The sequence below is a fragment of the Brassica napus genome, chromosome C7 (assembly GCF_020379485.1).
Source record: "Brassica napus cultivar Da-Ae chromosome C7, Da-Ae, whole genome shotgun sequence".
NCBI lineage: Eukaryota > Viridiplantae > Streptophyta > Magnoliopsida > Brassicales > Brassicaceae > Brassica > Brassica napus.
In genome coordinates this window covers 31,324,255-31,337,494 of record NC_063450.1, presented here as the reverse complement: position 1 = coordinate 31,337,494, position 13,240 = coordinate 31,324,255, and the positions used below count along the sequence as shown (strand labels likewise).

The 13,240-nt window shown below is 35.6% G+C and overlaps 2 protein-coding genes across 3 annotated transcripts; one reads left to right on the top strand and one right to left on the bottom strand.

The window, feature by feature from the left end:
- Positions 1-843: 843 nt before the first annotated feature.
- Positions 844-4,126, top strand: LOC106399945. Its single transcript, XM_048763746.1, has 2 exons — positions 844-2,400; positions 2,467-4,126. The coding sequence occupies exons 1-2, from the start codon at positions 2,227-2,229 to the stop codon at positions 2,656-2,658; spliced, it is 366 nt and encodes a 121-aa protein (XP_048619703.1). The 5' UTR covers positions 844-2,226; the 3' UTR covers positions 2,659-4,126.
- A 1,475-nt stretch (positions 4,127-5,601) lies between these two features.
- LOC106427549 (phospholipid-transporting ATPase 2) lies at positions 5,602-12,312 on the bottom strand. 2 transcript variants are annotated; one of them, XM_013868278.3, is made up of 25 exons: positions 12,148-12,312; positions 11,561-11,780; positions 11,255-11,468; positions 11,045-11,161; positions 10,862-10,954; positions 10,596-10,770; positions 10,286-10,452; positions 10,078-10,182; positions 9,758-9,855; positions 9,517-9,659; positions 9,308-9,404; positions 9,053-9,162; positions 8,794-8,958; positions 8,529-8,683; positions 8,324-8,404; positions 8,108-8,228; positions 7,899-8,005; positions 7,695-7,826; positions 7,405-7,558; positions 7,109-7,226; positions 6,851-7,024; positions 6,707-6,758; positions 6,484-6,611; positions 6,218-6,368; positions 5,602-6,114 (listed from the first exon to the last, which is right to left on the bottom strand). In XM_013868278.3, exons 2-25 carry the CDS (start codon positions 11,683-11,685, stop codon positions 5,788-5,790), a joined length of 3,309 nt encoding a protein of 1,102 aa, XP_013723732.1. In that variant the 5' UTR covers positions 11,686-11,780; positions 12,148-12,312; the 3' UTR covers positions 5,602-5,787. The 2 variants fall into 2 exon arrangements, with proteins under 2 accessions (XP_013723732.1, XP_013723733.1); XM_013868279.3 differs by lacking the exon at positions 10,862-10,954.
- Positions 12,313-13,240: the final 928 nt, after the last annotated feature.

The following is a 13,240-nucleotide window of genomic DNA, read 5'->3' as shown; positions in this document are numbered from 1 at the left end:
GAACAAGCTTCTTCGTGTTGGCAGCATTAGTTAGTTTATAGTCCGTGGATGAGATTTTGTTTGAATTGATTATATCGTAGAGTGATGACAAAAAAAAAAAAAAAAAAAAAAAGATTATATCGTAGAGACAAACATGATATTTAGCTAAATCACGCTTCTTATATATGGGTCATAGACATGAACTGAGGCTAAATAATCTCGAGTATTTATCGGAAAGAATGTGTTATTGGTTTATATATTTTGATTGATTTAGAAAGGGAAAATCTCCAAAATAGCACATTTCTAAGTTTATATCACAAAAATAGCACTCAAAAATTAAAATGACCAAAATAGCACTTTTCTAAGTTTATCCTTTGAAAATTTTAATTTTTTTATTTTTCAAAATTTGAAATCTTATCCCCAAAACCTCATTTCTCAACTCTAAACCCTAAACCCTAAACTCTAAACCCTAAACCCTAAACCCTAAACCCTAAACTGTAAACCCTAAACTCTAAACCCTAAACCCTAAACCCTAAACTCTAAACCCTAAACCCTAAACTCTAAACCCTAAACCCTAAATCCTAAACTCTACCCTTTAACTCTAAACCCTAAATTTGTGACTTTTGATAAAACATTAAGTGCTATTTTTGTGACTTTTGACCTTGAGTGCTAGTTTGAGAACAAAAACTTGATTTAGAAATCCATATAGTATTTATAAATCCAGGTAAAATATGCAAATCTGGAGGTTTTCCCTCGGATTTGAGTCTTTGTATTTTTAACTAAAAAATCCAAACAAATCCATTCAAATCCATTATAAAATCAAATATATTAGTAAATCCGTACGATTGAATAACACTTGATTTGATACAGAATTTATGAATCATTAAACCAATAACACATGACTTTAATACAGATTTGAAAATCATAGAACCAATAACAGTAGATTTAGTTCGGATTTTCAAATCCATTAAAATACAACAACCAATAACCCTTACGAAGTATATCTTGCTATGTAAAGCGTCTAGACTCTAGAGTTGTGAAAAAAAAGTCTAACACAACTATTGGTTTATGGATCGATCTATCTAATCTAGATCCACAACTAAATCCTGCGCCATTAATGTGCAAAGCATTATTGTTCTATAGTATTATCTTTTGTTGCATACATACAATTTAAATTTGTTGCAACCTAACTATGTACCTTAACATATATATATATAGAGAGAGAGAGATATATATAGATATAGATATAGATATGTACCATGGCATCATATGTTATTCTTTTTATGGCCCATTCTATATAGGAAAATTGAATATTCAATACTTTCGATCGGTGAATAATATCATCACTGATATATAACATATTTGTCTTAATAAGATTTTGCACTTACAATAATAGTCAAAGTTATTTGTATTAGTTATGATTTCCGGAAGGAATGGATGATGTCTAGCTACTCATCAAGTCCGTTCGGAAATTTTATTAGTTTGAATAAACGTAAAATTCAGAAAACTACTACGTACTGTCACTACAACGAAACATTATATTTTTTGACCAAAATTATTACCACTTTAATTGATCAAAACGATTTGTGACCACAAACCGACAATTTAATGAAGAGTAAAAGATGTGGACATAAAGTGGCAGTAATTAACGACGAAAAGAGATGATTAGAAAATGGTCAAAACGTTATGACCAAATATTGACAATTAAAATATGGTCAAAAACGTGGTCAGCATTTGATCAAAAAGTCGTCGCACTTGTTTTCAAAATTAGCTGTTTGTGGCCGTTTAGATAGTGGTCAGAAAATGTCAAAATTTTGATTTTTGCGTACGTTTACAAACTAGCCGTTCAACACACGATCTCTATATAAATAATGTACCTCATAGTAGGCGATTCACATAAACTACGAAAGGAACACACTGAAAATGTCATCAAATATTTCTAATTTTCGTTCTTGGATGAACAATCAATGGGATTCCAATGGACAGATTTCAAAGGAGTTTGCGGAAGGGCTTAAAGAATTTATGTGATTCGGAAACCAAGATATTACTTTGAGAAGAGGTAAGATGTTTTGTCCTTGTATTCGTTGTGATAATAGTAAATTTATTCCCATAGAAAGAGTATGGAATCATTTGTAACAGTGTGGATTTACTCCTAATTATAAAATCTGGTATTTACATGGAGAAGTTGATATAGGAAATATACCTAGTACTAGTGAATATGTGCCGGTTAGTATAGAAGAATCTAGAATGGTGGTAGAATCTAGGGATACAATAGAAATGGTAAACGATGCATTTCGTGACAAGAAGGTGAAGCAGATTGTGGAGACTGTCAAAGAGAAGATAAATGATCAGCTAACTCAAGATAGATCAACTGAGACAAACCATCTTACCCAAGCAGAGATCAACACTCTTGTTTTAAGGGTGAGTCAATTGATGTTTCTATAGTTATTTTTTTTCTGTTCTTTCATTATATGTATCTTTTTACAGGAAACTCCTATAATTAAGGATCACCGTTTTGGGTTTGGAACACTACCAGAGCCAGGACAACCACCTTCTTCAGCTAGATTCATGCCTAATTTAGACCAAGATGAGCAATTACGTATTGCAAGCGAGAAGATTGCTTTGGCATATGAGAAGATTGCTATGGCAAATGAGAAGATTGTGACTTTGGAGGAATGACAAAGTGGACCAAGGTAAAGTTATAAAGTATCTGCAAAACTTGGCACATAAGGTTGTTAGCAAATTTCCAGAATTGCTAGATGAAGATGAAGATGCCACTCAAGAATAATTATGTATTAGTTACCATGCTTCTGTTTTGTAGTTATCATGCTTCTGTTTTGTGGTTAAAACTTTAGTAATGACCAATTGTAACTTGTTTGTTAACTATAAGACACAACTTATTCAGCCTTTATTTAAGTATTTTGCTAAAACTATTTCGAACGCTATTATTTAGATTTTAATTATAAAAATATTTGATTTTGTCATTTATTTATATTAGATACAATTTTGTTGATTAATAAAAAAAACACTAATAGATGGTTAGAATGTCGTTAGAAAATAAGTGGTTCAAAGTTTGTCAATAATAAATTGTCACAAGCCGGTCAAAAAGTAATCAAAACAAATGGTCACAGAGTGGTCACCAATCTTTATATATAAAGAAGGGTTTGTATCTCTCCCAGGCTATCCACGTCAGCTGACAGGTCATAAATTCGTATGATACTGTTGCAACACGTGTCCTCCTGCAACGAAATTCTGCGTTTCATTAATTCTCAAATCAGATAGGCTTGGCAATTGGATGGGCTTATTTCTACAAAACTTAATTTTTTATGGGCCGTGTATTCGAGAATGGTCTATTGTCCGCAACTCCAAATGTCATCATCGTCTCCTCGCATACCCTATCTTTCAGAGACTCTTAGAAAACGCCTCATTCAATTGATCTAATAAAGCTTCATAACTGCGACAACAAACTTTTCGCCTCTCACTAAAGGATGCAGTAACCCCACCGTCTTTGCGTTTCTCAGAATCGTACCTATAAATATGGATGTCGACTTCCATGGCTCTCACCACTGCAATCTACATTCCATTCTTCACTATTTCTCTCTCTGGAATTCTGTTTACAGCAAAAGACATTCACAATTCCTACTCTTTCAATTGCAACACGACCGAGAAAGTAATGACCCGTTCTGGGAAGCGCAAAAAGTAAAAAAAAATGGAAAAGCTAATCAGCGCCGCCATGCTCACGAACGACAAGGTAGTTGTTTTAATTAAATAGCGATCTTGAGAATATTGAGTGGACACCTTCATATTTGACTTTTCAGATGAAGTTTGGGCTGAGTTAGTGACGTAACCGTTGCCAACCAACACGCCACTGAGACATCGCTGGCGATGTCTTCGTTGTTTCCGAACAGGGACGAGAGGAGAGAGAGGTATATCTGATGGCCGTTGCTGCCGAGAGGTGGGAACCAGTGGATCGCCGGCGGAGACGGAGTGGATTGTGCGGCTGTGTAGAGTTTGTTTAGAACTACGCCGTTAAAGATTGAGAGGACAGAAGACGATAAGATTTGAGTGGACGACATGTTCTCTTTAATTTGATTTTGTTTAAGGATATTTCAGAAAAAGCTCTTAAATAAAAACGTAAACAAATCAACTTATGTGCCATTTACATTACGATTGAGTCTTATATTGTGTAAGTTATGCGAGAGAGATAAAAAAGCCCATTTCCAGGTTTATATCTAGATAACTATATATAGTGTTTTAAAATTGAGATTTAATTATTTTAATCAATTATATTTTAAATGACTTAGTTTGGAGGTAGACTAATTTATTATCATAAAAGAAATAATTTGTGTAAAATTGTTTTAAAATTTAAATCGTCTTAAAATAAATTTAGCATTATTTATTTAAACTTTATATTTTTATTATATCAAATTGAAATAGAAATAATAATAGTATATATATGTATATATTATTACATTTTATAAAATATTTTTGCTAATTTTTTATTCTCTAAAAAAGAAAATAATGAAGGTTACGTTCATTTTAATTCAAACCAAAAATATTTATTGAAAATAACAATATGATCTAAAAATTCTTTTCATTATTTGTTTGTCTATAATATCATTTTCTAAAATGATTTTAAATACTTTATAAACTAATATGAAATCATATAAAATAGTTTTATTATAACTTTCCGCCCGTAGGGCGGGCCGATCCTAGTTCATCATATAAAAAGGGTTAGAAACACGTCACAAAATCGTCAACATTGTTGTGACCAGTTTATGACGATAATTCTGACGAAATTACTGACCATTTATATGGTCAATAATTATTGACCACTTCCTGACCAAATCCGATTTCTGACGGAGTATTTTTGACGACTATAAGTGGTGAGAAATGGGACAAAAATGCTTGTTTCTGACCAATTTCTTTCTGATTAAGTGGTCACAAATTAAACAATTTCTTGTAGTGTGTTTTTTTTTTTGTTCAAACTTGGCAATATCGGTATAGTGGGATGATATTCAAACACATTTTTCCTTTTTTTTATTTTACATTTTGGAATCACTTTAAATTGTGATTTGTGACGACTAGTTTCAAAATCTTATTATAAAAAAAAAATTGTATCAATATTTATATTTCTGCTGCATATAATTAATATACATATTTGATGGCCACTGGTAAATTATGTAGGCTATAGTCTTATCTAATAACATGGTTGACAAAAATAAATAGGTTATTCTTGCTGACTAAAAGGTTTCTGGACTGAGATACACCCTTCTCAGATCACGAATCAAATTATCTAATATGGTTCTGTCCAGAAGCAATTTAAGCAAGAGCTTTGGTTCAAAGATTTTCACTGCGGTTGGTTGCAAGTCGCAGATCATTGTTTGTTTTGATGCCATGCAGTCGCGACCACCGCAGATCATTGTTTGTTTTGATGCCATGCAGTCGCGACCAATCGCAGGCTCCATCGAAAAACAACGACTAAAAATTAAAAGAAAATTGATCACACAACTGGTCGCAAATAAACGAACGAGACACAGGTAAACGAACGAGACACGTAATTTTAGTTGCAGGTCGCGCAGCACGTAAACGAACAGGGGTTTTGTCGAACAAGAGGACGCGAGTTTATAAGACTACCTTTCAATACCTGATAAATCCAGTAAAGCGGTCTATATACAACTGTTCTAAACAAGTTTCCCATTTCTTTCGTTTTTTTTTTGGCTTTCAACTGCATTTCCAGTTAAGATATGTGACGGACCTTTAAAAATGTGGGGAAAAAGAGAGAAGAAAAAAAAAACTCAAATCTTTTTAATTGTCTTTGCAGTTTCGGGTATAACCAGAGGATGATGACAATCTTGACTGAGACTGGAAAAACTCGAAAGGAGCTCCAGGGCCAAATGAGCGTCGAGTTGGGTTTGGAGATTCTGATAACAGAGGCTCGTAAACCGGGCTTCGGATGGATACTGGAGACACGTCCTTCTCGATGGTCCTCGGTTGCGTTTCAATGTTACCTAGAGTCAGTATTGGACCGCCCATACGTTCAGCTTGTTGGAGTATATTGATCTTGCTGGGTCTGTATGTGTAACGGTAGTACTTCAATGCGAATATAGGACCCATCCCTGCTCCAACTATCAGCTGCACAAGAGAATAACGACAGGGGATTATTATTATTATTCCTAGGCTAGGTGGTTTGTTAATGGAGATTTAATAGTAGGAGATGACTTTGATTGACACTTACAAACATCGTAATCCAGTAAGAAGGTTGAGAACAAAGGCGGAACATGATCGTGTACATTCCCGATGATGGTATGGCGCTGAAGAGAAAGTTTAGGACATAGAATCCGACCAGATTTCCCCAAATGGAAAGGTGTTGCAACACCGTAAAGGAGCTGGCATCGAACAGGAGAGACAATAATTATTAAGCATCGGTGTATGTATCATAAATATGCACATTCAAAAAGCGATGTATGTGTGTAACCCAGACGCAAGGGTAAGGAGCTGTACTTGGTTTCTTGAGCGACAACAAAAGCCTGAAGCCATATACATCCAGAGAGAGCTACCATTCCAAGCTCCTCCATTTCACTTTTCTCATAAGCATATGCGTGAATAGTTATTACAAATACAACAATCGCCTGCAAATAAAATACCAGATTTCAGATTCTTTTTTTTTACATGGGAAAATGAACAAAAGCCTCATTTTAAGTAGATTTGAGATGACACTACTCACGTGAAAAAGGGATCGACCAAACCACCCCGCAAATGTGCTTGGATTGAGAAGCCTGGATTGAGAAAAAAAACATGAGAATATACAGATATATGCATTAACCTATGAAACAAAGCAGATTTATACACAAAATTAGTCAATGCATACCTTCCAGCTTGGCAGTAGAATAAAATTTGAGGATGTTGCATTACTGTCGTTTCACTAAGATCTTTATCAATTACACTAACTAGAACAGGAACACTGGTGTAGAAAACGTTATAAGCCATCAAGCTAACCGAGTTGAAAAGACTGGTTCCAGAAACGCCTGAAATAAACGAGAAGCTGCGTAGATTCTGTTGTCAGTATTTCAGGAATGCTACTATCTAATGAAAACTCAAATCATATCTGAGAAATTAATAAACTTACAAAATCTGGATGAAGCATATCAACAATGATTTGTAGAAGGAATACTGGGACAAAAATGCCGTCCGGTTATACGAATACCTCCCATGAACAAGAATCAGTCTTTTCAGAAACCTAAATCCTGCATGCAAACGCAAAGATCAGTCCATCAAGAACCAATTATAGCTCTTTCGATAGGTTAAAACAGTTCATCTGTAAACAAGGACTACGTATCAAAAATTCAGAAGCAGTTGGAGGGAAAAAAATGTATGTGATATGTATCTTAAAGTTAATATAAACGATCTTGCTAATGCTCTTACTTCCAATGCTATAATCTGCAGCTCTTGCTGCCTGCAGCCCTTCTCTTCCGCTAATGCCGACCCCGATATCAGCTTGCTGTATCATTCTTACATCATTCCCACCATCACCAATTGCTAGGGTTCGATAATCACAGGATTTTAAAATCTCAACTAACTGTAAAGGCAAGAAAACAAGTTCAACCAAAACATCACATGAGATGATGAGCACTTCAAGGCCACTTTGTAACAAGATGAACAGAATGCCTGAGAAAAAAAAGTAATAAGAAAGCACCCAAGGTTGGGAGGAATACCTGAGCTTTTTGTGAAGGTGTGACACGGCAACATATGGCTGTCTTAGAAAGTATAGCTAATTCAACAAAATCCTTGCGATGGTGTTTCAGAGCAATTTCTAGAGCCCAGCCATCAATAACAAATGCCACGTCCTGTACGACCCATTAAATTATTCTCTGATACAGGTGATAGTAAGGATGCAAAAATTCAAGAGAGGGGTGAACCTTAGGTTCTGAAGTTGTAGTCCGCATTGTAAGCAAAACCCTCTCCAAACTCCTAGAAACATCTTCTTCGGTTTTTCCATCAATCAATAGAAGTTGACCTTTAGGCTCTGATATAAACATGATTGTTATGGTAACAAGGCATGATAAGTAGCAAATAGGTAAAACATCCCCACGTAAATAACAAAGAAAAAGAAATGATCCCAACTTACCTGGGGAGATAAAATTACATGAAAGAGCAATCTGTATAGCTGTATTCTGCTTATCTCCAGTCAGCATCCAAAAGTTTATCCCTGCTTTTCTAAGTGTCTCAATTGTCTCCGGTACACCATCCTACAAATAATCAGCAAATATTTATAAGATAGTCCTCTGGTACTTATAATGCTACATTTTGAAACTCTCTATGTCCTTAACATTTAAAATTTTACCTGCAACCGGTCTTCTATTGCAGTGACTCCTAGAATATAAAGATCGTGTTCTAACAGTTGACACACCTCTGCAATTCTCCACTGTGACACGAGAAAAGCATCATTTGAGGCAATCAAGTGCATCGACTTAATTATACTGTAGGGTTAAGCTTAGCATACTTCATAATTGCTTAAAGTGAACAAGGAAAAGAGTTTTTCCAATTACCTCCCTATCGACTAGAACACTATTAGCCTCTTTAAACTTTACTGACCACTCTAGATACTCATCTTCTTCCAGTTCACGCCAAGCCAAACACAATGTTCGGAGCCCCAACTGGGCATAGTGTTCAACAGCTTCAGCAATCGTTCTGGTTTGCTGACCTAAAAACATAGTCGGAAAAAGAATTGACCATCAGCTCCGAGCACATTCTGTATCATATTGTATCACAGTTCTTCCTCGTTTCATTTTGATAAAGGATACGTTAACTCACCAGTACGTGCAGAGGGAAGGATTGATTCATCTGCACCTTTTGACAAAAGAATAATTTTTCCATTCTGACTGTCTTTCACTACCACTGACATTCTTTTTCTATCTGACGTGAATTCAAGAATTTCCAATACCTCATAACGAATCATCTCACCATTAAACATGAGTTCTGCGTTCGATAAAGAGGAAAAACAGAACAAATGAAGGCTAATTTTTAGATACATATTCCATGAAGAGAAAAAACGAAATGACACCACTATTACCTAGAAGATTAGCATTTTTGCCGACAAAGACCATATGCAACTTCGCCGCAGCAATTACAAGAGCGTCCTCATCCTGAGATTGGGCCTTGTATATAATATCTCCAGCTTTGCTATCGGATGGAAATACCCACAAAAACAAACACAATGAGATTGAAATTCCTAGATAAACAGAAATATGATTTGTGAAGTTTCTTTGCTTGACTGACAAAACAGACATTAACAAAATTTAAACACTAAAACGAAGTTGAAAATTACCTTCGTACAGGTATAACTGTGTTGCAGATGGCCATAACTGTAAGAAATCGGATGACATCTGTAGAGCCACTGGTGATGGCATCTAAAAGTTGTGTATCTGATCAGAAAATCAGAATACGTTAGAAACAATACTCCTTTGACGCAGACTCATTGATGCAGAGTGTATACGTTAATATATTGACACAAATACGCAAGGAGAAGTATGAAACCTTTTAAAGCATCCCCATTCTCATTCCCATAGAAAATGCCACCTATACAACATCTTCTAAATATCATCTTGTTGTCTGTCAGGGTCCCAGTTTTGTCGGTCAAAATGTACTCTACTTGCCCAAGGTCCTCACTTATTGCTGTGCTGCCACACACAAAAAAACACATAATGTAAAACCAAATCGTGAGATTAAATTGTTCACAGGTGAAATATGAGGTAGTCTGCCTCTATCCTGAACTTACTTTGCTGCATAAGATGCTGTACCAGTCTCTTGATCTACCATCTCCACATCCCATTCTATAAATTTTGCATAAAGGCCCTTAACCAGATCTAGAGATACCTGCCGCAGAATTCAACGAGATGCTTAGCAGAAACAAACAGGCTTATTTTTTATACAAATGGATTATCTTCAAAATCAATATTGCTCCATCAAATATTATGACTAAGCCCCGATTTGCAATCCAATACCTCTTTCACACGCCAAAACGCTTAACGCACTATATCAGAGCTAGAAAGGATGCTAGCAGAGTTTAACATATTATAGCTAGGAAGTTAAAACTACCTTAATGGAAATGGGTATCATGATGGAACATAGAAGCTCAAACCGCAAAGGAATTACAAGCAGCTCATACCACGGGGCTTCCTCCGGATACTGCACATACCATTGCTGAAAAACACAACAACCAAGTTCGTATAGTCAGAACTGCCCAACTCTACACTAACAAGCGTCAATATTTATTATGGACATGATATAGTATGAGGAATCTAACCTTTCGTGCTTCTGTATCCTTCCAAACATTTCCAGCAACACCGAGAACCATAACAACGACAATTTGGAAAACGAATATTGCTCCAGTCAATTTATCAATCATTGCATCCATAGCAGTAATTTTTGGTTCAGCTACACCCCTACACATACCAAGCTTGGTTTGGTTGCCTATGAAAGTATGAAAAATCATGAAAAATTATCAAATATCAACTGAAATATATGACAAAACATAGATACTAAGAATGCATGGTCCTGAAACTTAGAAATCTATTTTAAAACCAAAACAAGCCATTTATAGAAGAAATCATTACCTGTATATACAGATACTCCACAAGCCCACTCCGTATTTCTCAAGTAACAGGACTGAAGAAGAGTGTTTTTTATAGTTAAAGAACAGACGTCATTGTCGATAAATGGGGGAAATAAGCGCATGTTCGCATCAAATCTTCGAATATCCTTATCTGGAATAGGACATTCAATCACACCCTGAAAATAAGGATAAACATAACAAGAAATCATTTCACAGGAAACAAAATGGAAAGCCAGGAGCGGTATGATTCGTTACAAGAAGTCACACCTTCATTTTGTGTAACAATTCTAAATCAATTCCCACGCATGCTGAAGGTATGACTCTTGTTTTAAGATCGGTTTCACCGTCTAAAGCAGCAGTCTGCATGTATGAGTTCATTTTTTAGCGCATTTGAAAGTGCTTAAGAAAGGTTACCAAGAGTGGATTGCAGCATAAATAAATTAAGTGTACCTCTACATAGCAAACACCTTGTGGATCTGAGGTACCAAGCAAAACTAGATCACAAGGGACTTCATCATTCTCACGCAACCAGACAATATTGCCAACTTGTATGTCCTGTGCTTGGATCTACAAACAAAATAATAATACAGCTAAGCCAAAATATCTTCTAAAAAAGTCACTCGTCAGAAAAAACAAAAATCTAGCAAAATTGATCCATACATGCTTCTTGATCCCATGTTTGACGATCCAAACCTCTCTCTCATTTGCTTTCTTATCTGACAGATACCTGTGGTAATCATCCCAAGCTTCTTTGGACGCGGAGACGGCAAATATGAAGATCAACGGACCCCATGTACTTGCAGGATTGACAGGGGTTATAAGTGACCATAGCTGAAGGCATGCAATCAACAAAAAGTACTGGTTCATGAACCGGCTGGAATAAAAGAAGAAGAAATGTCGATCAGAGAAGAGAATAATGATGATTAAACTTTCTAAAACAATAAAATCAAAAGGAGTCATCATCACCTGAATTGCTCCATCAAGTTCTTTGGAAAGAAATTCCACAACGTATACTTTGTGTTTGACATACGGTTATCACAACAAAGCTCCTTTGAAGCCTCATCATCGTTTATGTAAACAAAACGCTTCATTTTTTTTTTGTATTTTCACTTGGAGGCAAAAGGTTTCTTCTAGAGTTTCATCCTCAAACTCCAAGGGGCTGATTGATGAAGTTTACGCACATAAACTGCAACAACAACAAAAAAAACGAACTGTGCTTGAGAAAACTTAGCAGATAGTCACATTTCACATTAATCCGACGATCGTTAATTATAAAATCCACCAGTGTTCTTGTTCACTTGAAGAACTCAGTAAAACATTATAAACGTCACAAGAAATTAATAAGGTAATCAGATCATAATCAAAAGCCAGAGATCTATCAAAACCGCAAGTCAAATCTGATTAAATTCCACAGATCGTAATCAGAAGAAAACCTCGAAACTATAACCGATTTTGTTTTTTCAGATAATCTAGCTAAATGAACAGAGGAAAATTATTTTAAATAAAAAGAAAATCAGATTTTCAAATTCGTATAAGATTGAGCGATGCGTTACCTTGTGGATCACAGGGAGCTCGATTTTCGCCGGAGTTCGGAGATTCCTCTCTCGCCGTGGTTTCTCTTCGGCTCGGTTAAATGTTCATTAAAGACGTAAAGGAGAAGGTAGCGACGGTGCGTTTTGTTGACTTCCGTAGAAATAGGCCCCACCCACCGTTGATTTGTCTCTGGCGTTTACGTTAATTTAAGAGACAATGTGCGTCGTTTTTCCTCCTAAAAAAACGGCATACGTTCTCTTTCTTCCCAAAAATGTACATCGAGATTTGGATCCCTTGCCATCTCCGAATATACCTTATTCTTTGTCACCAACAGTTTTTATCTGTCAAGTCTTTATAATTCGAGATAAACTCTAATATTAAGAGCATGATTATCCAAGTTTCTTAATAGAATTTTTAAAATTAATGAGACATTTAATTAAATCAAAAATAAAGAAAATGCATGTTACCGATCCTTAATATAGGATTTCGGCAACCGATTACCAAAAGGGTTTTTAACCCACGTGTCACCAAACCGTACGTTTGTAATTTTTTTTCTCTCTCGTTTTCTCTTTTTTCCTCTTCTTCTCCGTATACCTTTCTTTTCACCATCTCCAGACCCGTCTCCGCTTCCCTCCTACCTGATGCAGGACTTTTCAAGGGTCCAAGATCAAATCAATGTAATATAAAAGATTGTCGAACTAATCCTAGGTGATTCTAAAGCAAAGTGAATGCAAGTTCATGCTTAAGCTAAGTGCAATCCAGTTTTAAAGATGGTATGAACTAAGAACTAATAAGCTAATGCAATAAAGTAATGATCTTTATTTCTCAATATGAAGCAAGAGGACTCATGGGGCTAGGCATTTGATCTCGGGTGATGTAGATCCAATCTAAGGGTGGCAAGGTATCAATCAAACACTTTTCTTATGCCCAGACACTAAGCTAAACAAGCTCTATCTCTAGATGAATGTTCTTTTGGTAAAGCAACTCAAGCATCTAATCTATTAGGTTGAATGTTGCTAAAGCAAACATGGAGAACAAGTCCAATAGCAATCTTAACTCCTTTAGCAACTAATCTCTTAGGTAAAGCAAGCTAAAAGCATTGAAGAGTTGGTT